Source organism: Papaver somniferum, chromosome 8 (genome assembly GCF_003573695.1).
Source record: "Papaver somniferum cultivar HN1 chromosome 8, ASM357369v1, whole genome shotgun sequence".
Taxonomy (NCBI): domain Eukaryota; kingdom Viridiplantae; phylum Streptophyta; class Magnoliopsida; order Ranunculales; family Papaveraceae; genus Papaver; species Papaver somniferum.
Window position 1 is genome coordinate 160,898,258 of NC_039365.1, and position 17,402 is coordinate 160,915,659.

At 38.9% G+C, this 17,402-nt stretch overlaps 1 protein-coding gene across 1 annotated transcript; it reads left to right on the forward strand.

The window, feature by feature from the left end:
• Positions 1-3,394: 3,394 nt before the first annotated feature.
• On the forward strand, positions 3,395-4,078 carry LOC113306322. Its single transcript, XM_026555274.1, has 2 exons — positions 3,395-3,411; positions 3,538-4,078. The coding sequence occupies exons 1-2, from the start codon at positions 3,395-3,397 to the stop codon at positions 4,076-4,078; spliced, it is 558 nt and encodes a 185-aa protein (XP_026411059.1).
• The last annotated feature ends 13,324 nt before the right edge of the window (positions 4,079-17,402 follow it).

Genomic DNA, 17,402 nt, shown 5'->3' on the forward strand with positions numbered 1-17,402 from the left:
CTTACACGTGCCGCGTGCTGATGTGCCTATTTTCCGGGCACAACACGTTGTGTTGTGCCCGTGCTGTGCCGTGCTGTGCCCAAATATAAACGTGTTGTGCTGTGCCGTAAACGTGCTAGCCCGGCCCAATTTACACCCCTATATACATGGGAATAAATGTACGGACCACATTTGTGCATGGATTGCTTTCACAAATAAAAAAAATAATAAAAATGAGAATGATCTTGAACAGATAAGTTTAAATGATAACATACGCACGGACACGGACCACATTCGAGTATGGATTACGTTTTTAATGGAATACCCAGCTAGCTGAAGGAATAACTTGATAGTTTTAAAGCTTGTTACAATGAGATCTCACTACTACGACGATTACGGCTACCATTTCATGATTCTCCTCCTTGTTTTTGCTGCAAGTTTGGTGGTGCTGTGGTGGAGAAGACAAAGAGCTGGGATACAGAGATTACCACCAGGTCCAAGAAGGCTTCCCTTAATTGGAAACTTGCATCAGCTTGGTAATGACTTACCACATATATCACGTAGAGATTGACGTTTAGTCCCAAAGTTACTGGGCTTGGGACGCTTTAGTCCTCTCATCTCAGGCCTAGTACTCTCTAGTCCAAAAAAGCCCCGTCTCAAACAATTTAACCCAAATATGGACGAGTTAGTCCAAAATTGTGACCGATCCCGATTTTCCTGTATTTCCAATATCCCGTAACTACCCTTGAGACGATTCCATACATAAAACGAGGATTTGAAATCGAAAATTTCAGATCTCAAAGATGAGTTCAAAACAAGGAGCCGAACAGAGAAGAAATTCGTAGGCGATTTAACAGTTTCAGAGAGAAATTTGGTTGCGATTCAACTTCAGATTACTGGTAAAACATAGTTACGGGATTATTTTTGATCTCAGATTTGAATTCACGTCAGATTTCAGAGATAGATCGATCCGGAATTCAACTTCAGTTTCAGCGATTTAACAGTTTCAGACAGATTCATAAAGGTTAGGTTGGATTTCATCGTTTCTGATATTTAACGGAATTCAAATTCAGGTTAGTTCTGTTTTTGCTTCATCGTTGAATCTCTTTTCTGATATTTAGTTTTTTTTTTTTTGATTTTATCAGTTGATGATATGAATTCAATCTGTTACATCTTATTGTTTGTATGTTATTGATTTGATTTTTGGTGTATTTTAGCTTTTGATTTTCGTTAAATGATTTTGATTACTGTTTTTTGGTGTTTGGTGTTATGATGCATGATATGAAATCGAACTGATATTAGATGATATGCTTTTGGTTTATTCAATTATGTGTTCTAGTAAGATTCTGAAGCTTATATCTTCGATTAATCGATGGAGTAGTTTTGATTTGAAGTTTACTGTTATCCGATTTTTGCCTTCGATTAAATGTGTACTTTCCTCTACACTCTTCAAGTTTTAGGTTATGCGAATATGAAACTATTATTATATCTTTTGTTATATGTAGGTGTATCAAATATGTCTGATAAGTTTGTTCATGTTGTTTTGAATCATGGTGAACATTCTTTTGCGTTTCGTGTTAATACTTTAATCACCGTTGATGAATTGAAGCATTTTGCCTGTAAGCAGTGGAGGTCTTTGTCCCCTTTGAGTATATGTTTTTCCTATATGGATACTAATCAAGTAGTTTTTATACAAGGTGATATACAACTTCAAGGTTTAGTTGCTCTTGTTATTCAGGTGAACAATGAAGATTTCTATTTGAATGTTGATGTGATTCCGAAGCATACTGGTTGTAGCACTAGTTCAAGGTCTTTGTCTCGTTCTAATTCTGGTTGTAGCAGTAGTTCTGGTGCTAGTACTTCAAACTCTTGTGTAAGTGAAAGTCCTAAGATTGTAAGGGTGGTCGTTCATGACGCAGACAAGGCCAAGCCTCTCATTATCGATGAATGGCGTTATGTTTTTGACAATATTGGTAGAGAATTTGTGGGTGGTGTTAAAGCTGTAAGGATTCTTGTTGATCAATACAAGATGTGTACTGGTTACAAGATTCTTATTCTTAAAAACGACAAGACTCATTTTACTGCGAAGTGCGAAGAAGATGGTTATGGTTGGAGGATTCACTTTGGGCCTGTGAATGGTAACATTTCTCGGTTTGTGCTGAAAGATTCTAACGTTATTCACAGGTTAGTGGTGTTCACTTGTTTTTTTGATCCATTTTATTGATTTTTAGGTTTTAATATGTAGACTTGTTTTAGGTGTACATTGTGGTGCACATTACTTGTTGTAGGCTTTTTGGGTGGCACTTGTGGTGTAAATTTCATATTCTTGCTTGGTATGTGCTTTCTTTTTGCATGTGTATTGTTGTTTTTGAGATTTTATTAAGTGTACAATGTGGTGCGCATTACTTATTCCAGATTTTTTTTTGTAGCTGTACTGCTGGTTTGAGGTTGAAGAGTCCTGTGGTGACAACCAAGTTAGTTAAGCATTTGATCGCTGATAGTATACAGGGTGATCCCACTTTAAAACCCAAACAGATCATGTCACTCTTTAAGAAGACTTATGGGTTCAATATTAAGTATCACCATGCCCGTAGAGGGAAAGAAGCTGTATTTGAAAATCAATATGGTGACAACGAGAAGTCGTATAGCGATTTAAATTGGTATGTGAAATCCATTGAGCAAACTAATACTGATAGCTTTGTGAAACTTGAAGTTTATGAAGAAACTGGAAGATTTAAGCGGATTTTCATCTGTTTCGGTGCTTGCAAGCATAGCTATAGGTATCTCAGGCCCATGATTTAATTGGACGCTACTTTCCTCATTGGTAGATTCAGGGGTACTTTGATGGCTGCAACATGTGTCAATGGAAATGATGGTTTTTACCCATATGCCTTTGCTATTGTTTTATCTGAAAACAAAGACAATTGGTTTTGGTTTCTGGATAATCTTCAACAAGTGGTCGATGATCGTCCGATTTTTTTCCTTAGTGATCGTCACGAAGGACTTCTGCAGGGCATTCCAAGAGCATTTCCTGGTTCATATCAAAGCTATTTCTTTTACCACATCAAGTGCAATCTCCCTATTGGAAAAGGTGATGCGAATTACAATGTCGTTATTGATTTGTTTTACAAAGCTGCTTACTCTTACACAACAGCGAACTTTGAAGAAGCTTTGCGGGGCATGCATGCAATTTCTTGTGGACATGTTGCTAATTATCTCAGGACCATTCCAAAGGAGAAACGGGCAAATGCATTTTTCCATGTATGCAGATATGCTGCTCACTCTTCATCTATTGCCGAGTCATTCAATAACTGAATTCTTGAGTTCAAAAAGCTGCCTGCTTTTGCTCTTCTCGATGCGATACGGTGAGTTTTATGTTTCATGTTTCGTTCATTTATTTTTTACTGTCGCACACATGGATTTGCTTGATGTGTACATACTTGTACACATGTTATATCTGTGATTTTGCAACTGTGTGTACATTGTTGTACACATGTTTTATCTGTATTTATTATATATCATGTTTTGATTTTATGTTTTGTGTTTTTATTATCTTAGCTTGAAGGTTATGCAGATGAATTCTAAAAGAAGGGTAGAAGGTCTTGAAAATTTTAACAGTAGGCTCACTCTCGTATACGAGGATTTACTAAACGAGAACATCAATAGTGGTCGTACTTGGACTGTTGTTGAGTATATGGAAAGATTGTATGAAGTCAGGTCTCCCCGCACTCATTCTGTAGATATGTTGGAGAGAGCTTGTACGTGTCACAGGTGGCAAGTAAATGGTTTTCCCTGCGCACATGCTTGTGCTGCCATTCAATCTACAAGGGAAGACATCTATTCATTTGTTGAGACATACTTCACCACTGAATGGTACAACAGGACATTCCAAGATATCATCTTTCCAATCCACAATTATGACAAGCCGCAGCCTTATGATCCTAGTGATAGGATTATTGTTCCTATTCCTATGCCTCCACCCGGTAGACGAAGAGAACAACGTTTCAAGACGGCTTGGGAGAAGCAAAAGAGGCCTATGATGTGCATAAATTGCTTCACTCTTGGTCACCACAACAGAGCTACATGCCCCATGCCTTGATGCTTTTTATTATGTTTGATTTGTTTGAAAGATTCTATGTTTTTTGGTTTTTACTTTGGGTAATGTCTTTTCATTTTTCTATTCATGGATAATTAGTGTCAGGATCTGTATACCATTATGTACACCTTCCTGTGCACTTCACTTTTCTTACCTGTCTTTTTACATGTGTACCATTATGTACACCTTGCTGTATAATGGATGCTACTAGTTTATTTTTTTTTAGTAATATTCTATCTTTTCAGTTCTAATGCCAGTAATTAGTTTTTATTTTTACTGTTTAATGATTGATACTAGGTTATTATTTTTTCTATTTTATGTTTCTGTTAGTACATGTGTACCATTATGTACACCTTCCTGTACCATTGCCTGTCAGATTTTCTACTCTATCAGAAACTGTGCAAAATCATGTACACCTTAATATTTCCTAACCTGTAATACATACTTTAGTACTGACACAAGTCTATTTTCAGAACATCAATATTGAAACTAATAAAAAACATTAATTCAAGGTCTTTATAATAGTGACAAGTCTTAAACAGAAAGTTGAAAACTGAAATTTGTCTGAAGATTAAAAATGTTTAGAAGAAATTCAGAAAGTGATCTTGAATGAAGATTAAAAACTCTTCTTCCTCTTCAATGGTTGATTTCATGTAGTCTTGCGCCACTGATTATGCTCCTCGTCCTTCGCTATATCCCACACCTTTTCATACCATCCGACTTTTGTCAACATCTTGGCCACCAATTTTGATCTCATTTGCTGACAAATGTCTTCGTCCCTCTGCTGACCTTTTTCCATACCTTTTGTTGTCTTCATACTTCGTTTCATAAAGTAATAATTATATATTAGACAGTCCGGGTTGATTCCTTGTGAAGGGCATGCCATGATGTTTAATTCGTGCTCTTCTATAGGTGGGTGACCCTTCAATGCTCTCTTCTTATTGAGTTCCACTTGTACCACATCTGCTAGTTTCTTTGCATCGTCTTAATATGACTTCTCATTTTCTGAGTGTAACGAGTTATACCATTTCCATTCCTTAGCTTCGAAATCAAAATTCAAAAGCGACCAGTGCAATCTGATAAGCACTTAAGTGCTACATTTTATACCCATATTTATATCATCTAGGACTCGATACTATTGCTAATGATATTATTTTAATGTTTTTGTAGAAAATACAAGAAATCCGATCACCCGGAAATAAATGGCGAATTATGGAGCTAAAGTGGCATTCACCGCGAAATTTCCAATGTTGCTACTCAGGGAAAGAGAGCCTAACTATGTGTAGCTGTCCTGGTATTTTCTATATATATCAGCACCACTAAAGTTATCTGGCAGACACATGGAAACAAAGAATTTCTCTTTGTTTGTTAAACAAAGCAGGCTACATGGCAGCTATTTAACCACACTCTTTTCTGCTTTGTGATAATCCAACGTCTTCGTTTCTTCTCTTATCAAAACAAAAAGGGTTTCAAGCAGTGGAATGAAGCGACGATGTAGAATTTGGAAATGTGCTAGAGAAAGGGAAGGCTCGATTTAACTACACCCAAACTGGAGATGGCATGCAGTGGTGGTTTAGGAATAATCAGGGCACGAAGTGGTCGCTGTTTTTGGGTGATGTTGTGAATGAAAATAAGTCTCAGGCCATGGTTCGAGAAATTACATGAAGGGTCCTTGCCTCTTTGGTGTTGTTTGGGCTATGAGAAGAAAAAGAAAGAACGAACTAGGTTGGCTTGAATCTGTTGGGAGTTTTATACACAAAGTATCAGCTGCAAATGTCTAGTTGATGGGTCTGAATCTTTCTCCCAACATTAACGAGATGAGTGTGCTGCAGAACTTGGGTAGTATGTGATTTTGTTTGTGAAGAATCGATGTCTCGACTGGCAAGAGCTTTAAGGAGAGGCGGCACCAGTCTGTTGTGGTTCCGAATTCGAGTTGTGGCCGGAGATCCATTGATAAATGGGCAACAACTAAATGGAACTGAAGTTTCTCACTGAGAATCGACTGGAGAAGAGTGCGAGCTTTGAATCTGATTGTTTATGCTGTGAAGAACAATGACAACTGAACTAGTCGAGAATAGATGAGATGTTGCTGTCGGTGCTGTAACTGAAGCCGGTGGATGGACAGCAGGGACGGAGCCAGGACTTAAAGGTTGTGGGGTCGAAATTTTTTTCTAATATTCACAAATTTTTTTTTTTAACTGAATCAAAATCGTCGTTTAAAATTTTTACCTTCGTACAAGTTCCACTGCAATTTAGTATTCGGACACAACCATCAAGATATATATCAAGTTCCAAAAGTATTTTTAGCACAGCTTCCTCCTCAACCAAACAAATTACAGGACTGGACTATGCTTTGCATATGCAAACTTTATCCTTTGGATCCAGGGTTGAGATACCTGCAATAAAGACAGAAGGAGTTCAAAAGCATGACTGTTGAACGAGCTAGCAAGCAAACTTATTCCAACTAATATACTTATATACAGAAATGTAAAGCTTACCATTTTCGCCAAAACAGATGAACTCATCCCACCAACCACAACATGAATCTAATAGGCAAAATGTAAATTAGACGTAACATATCTTTTCCAAAGAGTATTATATATATTAACAAAAAAAGGATCTTGTAGTTGATTTGTATGATAGACAATATACATCTGTAATTACATCAACTGCAAAAATCAAAAGATCCATAACCATAAGTCTGCCCAAAAGATGAAGAAAATAAATCATTCATGTAAACCCAACCTGATGCTAATTAATCTATGTTATATCATCTTCCCCATTTCACATTGTATACGCAAGTACCAACCTACAGCCTCCCCCATTTCTTGCACTTCAGTTTGTAAAGAAAAAGCAAGTTCACCAAGTTCATTTGTACTGCCACCACCTCGTTTTGAAGGCCATGATAAATCAACTGTCGCCTTCCTTTTGTAATACCTCTCCATCGACAATTGAGTTTTCATAGATCACGGAATTGGTTGCATAAACCTACATTGATGCTTCAATTAGAACATTTTAAATAAACAAAATCTACAAAAGCAAACAAAACAAAAGATTGATGCTTCAATTAAAAACAATATGAATTAAATTTTTTTTTGAGAAAACCCTAAAAATTCAAATAAAAGACAAGGGTATGATTACTTATGGATTAATGAGTATTTTAACGAATCTCACTCTAGTTATGTGAACTGTGATTATAGTTATAGAGAAGACGAATTTTGCTTTTGATTAAGAAAAAAATAAAAACCCTAGCTTGAAAATACCCAAATCGAACTAAATGATCGTATATATTTCTGAATTAAAATTAGAATAAAAAAGAAATCATAGTGATGAATGTACCTTAAGCGTCACCTTTAACTGATTTGTGATCAGAATCATCAGCTAATAATCTCTTGCGGAAGAGATACACAGTTACAAAGAAGAGAAGGTTCTCTTTTTTCTTTTGTTGTAGTCTGCAAAGAGATAATGTCGGTAACCCGGGAAGATGAAAAAAACTAAAGCTAATAATAAAAATTATCAGTTTAACTTTGACCTCTTAGAAATGGTAAGACTTCAATTATGCGATTTATATTTTCACCCACAAGACTCTATTATTACAGAAAAACCAAGCATAATCTTATTAAATTTGACATTTCAGCGGGTGCAAGCGCACCCATTTGCGCTCACATGCCTCCGTCCCTGAAGGACAGTGAGTAGATGAAGAGAAAAATTTGATAGTTTGGACGTGACTGAGATGGATTCCAGGGACTTAACTGTAACAGTGGTTCGAAATGGGTTTGGTGCTGCAAACGACAAATATGGGGTCAGCTGCGATGAAGATTTTGAGATGGACAGATTGGTAGTTGGCTGAGATAGCAGTCAAGAAGAGCCGCTGTTGTGTGATGAGTGCCAAATATTGTATATATTTATCCCTTTTTGTTGGCATTTAACTCATCTTTTGATCATTAATTCTACATTTTATCCCATATTCTGTATTTTCATTGTTTTCAAGAATAAATATTTTTCTTACTTAATTTTGCATTTTTAGGTAATAAATAAAGTCTGGATGACTTGCGGAGCGGAAAAGAGCAGAAAAGTAGTGAAAAGCCGGGAGAAATCACGCAAGGAAGCCGCGAAGAATGGTGCGCACAACCTCATTTTCTACACACAAAAACGCCTCCGTTCTCAGCCATCAGATCAGTTCTCAGAAGCATCCGATGGTCGCTCCTTCATAGAGCATCAAAATCTGAAGTCTCTGCCAAGCACCACAGCGCTGAAATTCCAAGCCTTCAGATTAGATGGTAGTTGAATCCAACGGTTGCTCCCTTGCTGTTCATCAAAGTTTGATATCTCCGCCTAACACTACAGCACCTAACCTAATCTAGCACCGTCCGTTTTGCTACACCCATTCATCCGACGGTCGCTCCACGCTTACCTCCGTATCGCCGTTGGATCCACCTACCATCTTCCCATCCATCGCTCCTTGTCGCAGATCATCAAACCGCGCTATCCCCGCTTCACACCGTAGAACCCGATACCCTATACCCAAACAAACACTCCCTTTCTCCCAAATCAGTCGACCACCCTCCCCTTCTCCCAAAATCAGTTGCAGAACCACCATACCGCCTGCAACTTCACTGCCACCACCATCTCTTCCATCACCACCTCGAGCTTCACCATATCCATTCTCTCGACCAAGTCAGAGCTTCACCATCATCCAGCTCCCTAGTATGTCCCTTTCTTGTTCTTAGCATCACCCCTAGGTGCTACAAATAAGAAAGAGAAACTCTAGGGCATCAGTAGACGCAATTGGGAGCTGTAGAGCTGAGGAGGAGCAGAGGGAACATCAACAGGGCATGGGTCGAGCGTAGGGGAGACCAATTCAGAAATCAGTGAGTTAATTTGTAATTTAAAAAAATTAGGGTTTTCAAATTTGGGGATTTTCCAATTAGGGTTTGTAGAAATCTAGTTTTCTTGTAAAAACTATAAATTGATGATATGGGTGTGGTAGAAAAGCTCTCTGGGCTAGCCAGTGAAGAATATTTTGAATCAATTCTCTTTTTTCCAATTTCTGTTTTAGCAACAGTTGATAGTTGTATGTGTGTATCCTGTTTATATGTTGCATTTGAATTTAATCTGTTGAATGAATGCTTTGGTTATACTCATGTCTAGCATGAGCTAATTCACTGCAACTAGGGCTCTGATGAAGCCTAGTGCACTGTTGGATGATGCATGGTTAGGATAGTGTTCTTATTGCCTGTTTGCTTGAGCAATGAGAAGTACTCAGTGCTCTGGCATGCCTGTGATTAATTGTGCTGTCAAAAGACAATCAATTCTAGGGGCATATCAGTGAGCAAGCTGATTTTCATCTCATTCTAGATGTATGCTTAGGAACTCCAACTAAACCTAGATTGCATTGCTTGATTAGGGCATAAGGTGGATTCAATTGCCTTAGTTACTTCACACAATTCTGCATTTTTCTCTTTGTCAGTCACTATTGCTCAATACCCTTGCCTTAGGCTGCTGCCTTTGTTTCACTTCTACTCTAGAAACTTGTCACTGTCACCATAGTCACTGCCCTTAGCTCACTATACACTTTAGCTAGGAAGACTTCTTGTATGCTCCTCTCCCTGTGGACAAACCCACTCATCACTATATTATAAATCTTGGCCTTGTATACTTGCAAGTGTTTTGTGTGCTCCCCATTTTCACACCAAGTTTTTGGCGCCGCTGCCGGGGAGCTGGCTGCCATATTTTTAAAGTTTTCATAGATGTTGTGGCCTTGCTGTGCTTGCATAGTTGTGTGTGCTCATTGCTATCTTGTTCTCTTGCCAACTGCTGCTGGAGCTGTGCATTATTTGTTGTTGCTGCAAAGCCTGCTGCTCCAAAGCAACTGCTGCTGCCAAGTGAAGCTGCTGGGCTGCCAACTGAAGTGAAGCTGCTGGGCTCTGCCTTCTTCTGGTGGGCTTGTACTTTTCTGAATTGGGCTTCACCAACTTCAACTGAACTGGGCTTGCCATGTGCTGCTGGGCTCTGCCTCCTTTTGTTGCTGGGCTCGTGGTCTTCTGTGAGCTGGGCTTCGTTGCTGCTGCTGCTGGGCTTGAGCGAGAGCTGTGTAGGACGATCCTAAAGCCCAACTGGGCTGTGCAACTAAAAGGGAACAAAAGCCTAACTGGGCTTCCCTCCTTGACCAAGTAAGCCTAAAACCATGAGTAACCCACTTGGGCCTCATTAAATATTCAATTTGGGTATGTAATAATTTATTTATTTTTAATTTGGGCTTGTAATAATTATTTTTATTTTTATTTTTATTTTCTTTTTCTTTTATTTTCTTTTATTTTTCTTTTATGGGCTTGTAATTATTATTATTGTTTTTTTCTTTTTGGGTTGTGCTAATTTATGCTAGGTTTAGTTCAAAAACTCTTCCAAAGCCCAATTTTAAACCAAAAACAAAATCCCTTATTAAAACCAAAATTCCACTCCTTAAAACCAAATTCCACTTAACCCTTTCAAAACCAAATCCTTATGGGCCCTGTTTTCTTCCTTATCTGTGGGCTTGTTATTTCATGAGTGGGATATGATTGTAACCTTTAGAGACCAATCAAATAGACTAGTTAGAGTAAATCAAATAGACCCAATTGACATACCCACAACTTCTGAGGAAAACACACCGGACCAATCTGAAACAATGGGAGAACCCCGTACCCTCAAGGATTATATGTACCCAACTAGAGCCAGTCAACCTTCTTGTATTGTGCTACCCGAGGCTAATGGCCATTATGAGCTGAAATCAAGCACAATACAGATGCTCCCTATTTTTAGAGGTGTTGAGAATGAAAACCCTTACCACCACGTGAGAGAATTCGAGGAAATTTGTGGAACTCTGCGTTTCACTCAAATGTCCGACGAAACCCTAAAGTTAAGGCTCTTTCCTTTCTCCCTGAAAGATAAGGCAAAGGCCTGGCTTATGCTTTACAGCCTCAATCCATCATGACATGGGATGACCTCATAAAGGAGTTTTTCAAAAAGTTTTTCCCGAATCACAAGACTGCGACAATTCGTCAAAGTCTGAATAGCTTTGTGCAATTAGAGGGTGAGACCTTAGCTAGATACCTGGAGAGATTCAATGAATTATTGCTCCAATGTCCCCATCATGGTTTTGAAAAATGGAGACTTGTGCAAATTTTGTATGAAGGTCTAGATGTGTCCACCCGAACAACGGTTGAGTCGATGTGTAATGGTCTATTCGTAGACAAAACTGCTGATGCGTCTTGGGACTTCTTGATTGAAGTAGCTGAAAAGACGCAACAGTGGGAATCCATCCGTGAACCCAGAAAGACTACTCCGAAGCTAGGCTTTTAGGATTGAAGCATTTCGAGGGAAGAGCAAACATGGCATCAATAGTTAGGAGATTAGAAGAGTTAGAACTACATAAAAATTCAAAACCTTCCACCACTACTCTCCGAGAACATGTCGCTTCGTCTGTATGTGCCGCTTGTAACGATCCCAACCATCAATTCCAAAATTGCCCGATTTGCTTGCAGTCCAGGAATCTAGGCTTGAACAGGCACATGCCATGTTTCAAAAACAAGAGCATAACCCCTATTCACAGACCTACAATCCAGGATGGAGAAACCACCCTAACTTTTCATGGTCCAAAGGACCCACTCAGGGAGGACCATCTCAACCCAATCAGAGCTATCAAAACAATCAGGGATATCAGAACAATCAAGGTTATCAACACCTAGGAACCCTCAACAACAATCAAACTCTCAACAATCATATCCTCAACACAATACCGACAAGAGATTATCCGCCCTAGAGGAATGTTCCAGAGTCTATGCAAAGTCAGAAAAATCTAGATCAAAAGATGGATCAAATCTGTGATGAGAGAGAAAGGGTAAACTTCCTAGCCAACCCCAACAAAATCCAAAGAGGATATTTCAAACAGGCACAACATCCTGCACTGAAACCTCACCCGATCAAGTCCATGCCATTACCACCCTCCGAAGTGGTAAATCATCGAGAACAACGTGGGCGAACCTAATGAATCTGATACAAATTCCACGCTGTCTCCACAACCCCAGAAAACCAAAGAATCTGAGCAAGTTGGAAAGCCTGACAATTCTACTACTGTGAATGTCCCTTTGCCAACTCATTCTCCTGTTGCCCCATTTCCTCAAAGATTGATCTATCAACAGAAAAGTACCCATTATAATGAGATGTTAGATCTGTTCAAGAGAGTCAACATCAACATTCCTTTTCTTGAAGCAATTAGGCAAATCCCTGCTTATGCTAAATTCCTCAAAGACTTGTGTACTCAAAAGCGCAAGCTCAATGTGCAAAAACGTGCTTTCTTAGCTGAGCAGGTGAGTTCCATCATTCTGAACAAAACTCCACCCAAGTTTAGGGATCCAGGATGTCCAACAATTTCTTGCACTATAGGAGAACACACGGTCAATAAAGCGTTATTAGACCTAGGTGCAAGTGTTAACCTACTGCCATATTCTGTTTATGAGCAGTTAGGTCTTGGGGAGTTGAAGCCAACATCTATCACTCTACAACTGGCAGACCGATCTGTCAAGATTCCTCGTGGAGTGGTCGAAGACGTTTTGATCAAGGTTGACAAATTCTATTTTCCCGTAGACTTCATTGTCTTAGACACTCAACCTGTACAAAACCCAGACTGTCACATTCCTGTCATCTTAGGACGTCCTTTCTTGGCTACGTCCAACGCATCATTAATTGTCGTAATGGAGTGTTGAAACTGTCTTTTGGCAACATGACGGTAGAATTGAATGTGTTCGATATTAGTCAACAACCTGTGAATCTTGATGATGATGATGTGCATGAAGTTAATATGATTGAAGGATTAATGCAAGATTCGTTGACTAACATTCTATCCGTCGACCCCTTTCAAGCATGTATGGAGAACTTTAACTGATTCCTATGATGATGCATACTGTAGTGACGTCCTATCTCTGCTCGAATCTGTACCTCAAATGGACGTCACTGAAGGAAGATATGAAGTGGAACCACCCTTACTCTCTGATTCCAAGCTCATTCCATCCATTGTTGAGCCACCCAAGCTTGAATTGAAAACATTGCCTAGTACGTTGAAGTACGCATTCCTAGGTTCTTCTGATACTTTACCTGTCATTATTTCATCATGTTTAGACACGGAACAGGAAAGTAAGCTTTAGAAGTACTTAAGGAACACAAAGAGGCCTTAGGATGGACCATCTCAGATCTCAAAGGAATTAGTCCCACCATTTGCATGCACCACATTAACCTCGAAGAGAATGCCAAACCATCTAGGGAAATGCAAAGGAGACTTAATCCTAACATGAGAGATGTAGTCAAAGGAGAATCCTGAAACTACTTGATGCGGGTATCATATACCCAATTCCCGATAGCAAATGGGTTAGTCCCATTCAAGTTGTGCCTAAGAAGTCAGGCATTACTGTAGTTCAGAACGACAAGAATGAATTAGTCCCCTCACGTACAACCACAGGATGGCGAGTATGTATCGACTACAGAAGTTGAACACAGTAACAGGAAGGATCACTTCCCGCTCCCTTTCATACCAAATGCTAGAACGTGTGTCTGGACACAGTCACTACTGTTTTCTAGATGGCTTTTCCGGTTATAACCAAATTCACATTGCATCCCAGAAGATCAGGAAAAAACTACGTTCACGTGTCCATTTGGGACATTTGCTTATAGACGTATGCCCTTCGGGTTGTGTAATGCACCTGCTACTTTTCAGCGTGCATGATGAGCATTTTTTCTGACATGATAGATAGTTTTCTCGAGATCTTTATGGATGATTTCTCCGTTTGGTTCTTCGTTTGATAATGTTTAAGACATCTTACCCTTGCTGTCCAGATGTAAGAAAAAACCTTGTTCTAAATTGGGAAAAGTGCCATTTTATGGTGAATTCAGGAATAGTTCTAGGACACATCATCTCGGAAAAAGGATTGAAGTAGATAAAGCTAAAGTAGACCTCATCACATTACCAAAACCCCGCTCTGTGAGGGAAATTCGATCATTTTAGGTCATGCTGGTTTTTACCGGCGATTCATCAAAGACTTTAGCAAAATCTCAAGACCTCTGTGTAGTCTACTCGCCAAAGATGTTACCTTCAATTTCGATGATGCTTGTGTGAAAGCTGGGAGGAATTAAAAACTCTTCTCACCGCCGCTCCTATAGTCCGACCACCCATGGGAACTACCGTTTGAACTCATGTGTGATGCCTCTGATTATGCTGTTGGTGCTGTTTTAGGACAGCGTTGATAGACTACCATAGTGATATACTATGCTAGCAAAACCCTTAATGATACTCAACTCAATTACAACTACCGAGAAGGAATTGCTTGCCGTCGTTTTCGCATTAGACAAGTTTAGATCTTATCTCATAGGATCTAAGATCATCATATACACTGACCATGGCGGCTTTGAAGTATCTTCTTTCCAAGAGGATGCTAAGCTCGCCTTATTCGATGGATAACTCTTATTACAGGAATTCGATCTCGAAATCCGTGATAGAAAGGTTGTGAGAATGTGTTGCTGATCATTTGTCTAGATTAACCATTGAGTCTATTGATGAGTCCATGTTAATCAGGAATCATTTCCTGATGAGCAATTGATGTCTGTGTCAAACCTTCCTTGGTTGCCGACATCGTTAACTACCTTGCTGCAGGTAGGATGCCCTCACATGTCAAGACAAGACCGCTATAAAGTTTTTGGCTGAAGTTTAAACATTTCCTTTGGGATGACCCATATTTGTTTAAGTACTGCCGGGACCAAATCATTAGGAGATGTGTCCCCAACCCGCACAGAAGATGTGATATCTTTTTGTCAGGACCAAGCATTTGGAGGCCATTTCAGTGCAAGAAACCGCTTCAAAGATCTTGCAGTGTGGATTCTATTGGCCATCATGTTCAAGGATTGCCATGATTATTGTTTGCTTGTGAACGCTGTCCAAAAGCTAGGAACATTTCGGGAGAAACATGATGCCATTGAACCCCATTTGATTGTGGAGATTTTGATGTTTGGGGATCGACTTCATGGGTCCATTCCCTATTTCTGATGGTAGATTGTACATCCTAGTCGCAGTTGATTACGTTTTCTAAGTGGGTAGAAGCCATAGCAAACCAGAACAAATGACCACAGAGGTGGTACTTTCATTTCTAAAGGAAAACATATTGCACTTTTGGTACCCCTAGAGCTATCATCAGTGACGGCGGTTCACATTTTTCGTAACAAGTACTTTGAGTCTTTAGTACGCAAGTATGGCATAACTCACAAGGTTGCTACTACTCCGTACCACCTCAGACTAGTGGACAAGTAGAAGTTTCTAATAGGGAAATCAAGCACATTCTGGAGAAGACGGTCAACCCGTCCAGGAAGATTGGTCATTGAGATTGAATGATGCTTTGTGGGCCTATAGAACAGCTTATAAGACAACCAATTGGCATGTCCCCCTATCGTCTAGTGTATGGAAAGCCGTGCCATCTACCTGTGGAATTAGAACATCGCCTACTGGGCAATCAAAGAGCTGAACTTCTCTCTGGACGAAGCTGGAATTCAAAGGAAACTCCAACTCAACGAGTTGGAAGAATTGAGAAATGAGGCTTATGATAGTGCCAAGTTATATAAGCAGAAGATGAAGATGTTTCATGATAAGCGTATTCGCGCAAATCCTTCACTCCTGGTCAGAAAGTTTTGCTGTATGACTCTCGATTACATCTTTTTCCGGGAAAACTGCGTTCCAGATGGAAGGGTCCATACCTAGTACGCACAGTTTTTCCTCATGGAGCTGTAAGCTGGAGGATGTTTTCCAACAAGAACGTTTTTCAAAGTCAACGGGTAGAGATTAAAACCATTCCTTGAACCATTCCCACCCATTGAAACAACCAACCTGGAGGACCCGGTCTATGTGACTAAACTGGTCCACTCTTTCCCTAAATAACCAAAAAGTTTTCCAAATGTTTCCCATAATAACCAAAATTTTTTGTCTTTTTTTCCCATCCAAACCCTCTCCCGACAAAAACCAAATTTTTCCCAAAAAGTCCAATCCCAGTAAAAAAACGCAAATTTTCTTGTAGATAATGTGTTAGTTAAATTTCCTTTTGTATATATTTTGTGGCTCATCCTTTGTGACTCCCGAATATGTTTGGAGTTTTGCCTTGGATAACGGAGTTTTTAATCGAGCTTTCTGCGCCGTACAATCGGTATTCTCTCTCCTTTTACTCTACTCAGCATGTTCCTCTTCATATATTGTTTTTAATCTTTCCATACTTTTGAAACATTGAGGACAATGTTTAGTTTTAGGTTTGGGGGTATAGAGTAGATACTCTTTGTAATATGCCATAATTGAAAACAAAACTCCATCTTTTTGAAAAAAAAATTGAAAAATTCCAAAAAAAATTGAAAAATCAAATTCAAAAAAAAAAAAAATTAAAAAATGAAAAATCATAAAAATGGAGCTCATTTACCTTGAAATGTTGACTCTTGTGCAAATATGTATTTTTATTAGGAGTCTTAGTCTAGATATTTAGGCACCCTGATTCTAGCACAATTCACATAGTGATAAGAATTTGCACGCGCACGATCTACCAATACATGTATGGCCTCGATCTTCAAGGTGTTGGATAGGAAGTTACGATTGCCAATCACTTTAGAATACTGAACGAAACTTGACTAGCTTGTTCTTTGGTTGGTTGGGATAGAAGTGGAGGTTACATTAAGAAAGACAACCATCGAATTTAACTGGGTGCATCAAAAAGGGCTACCTCTGGCAAAGTGTCATGTAATCTTTTGTTTCCTTTTATATGTATCAAAAGTGTTTCATTTTTCAAAAAAAAAAAAAAAAAAAAAAAAAAAAAAAAAAAAAAAAAAAACGATGTATATATTCAGAAAAAAAAAAAGAGGAAAAAAATATCAGAAAAACAAAAAAAAAATCAAGTATTTATCAATCCCATCATCTCTGTTCCAAAAATAAAAAGAGAATAGTCAATGTAAATAAGAGTCATGTAAATAGTCATCTTTTGTTTGTTTCATTGTAATAGCAAGGAGGGTGTATGCCATTGATGTACAAACGCGAGCATTGTGAAATACCTCCAACTCATTCACAATTCTCGTAAAGTCCGGACAGCTAGCTAGATTTCGACCTTGGTTCTTAGCCTGAGAAACTATCTCTTGGTGATTAGTAGTCATAACTTCAGATCTTTCTTTACACATGTGTAGATACACTTTACACTCTTATCACATGTCTTTTTTTTGTTATCAGTGCTAGGATTGTGCCTTCGATAGCTAGATTGACATCTCCATTTTGCTGTGAGCT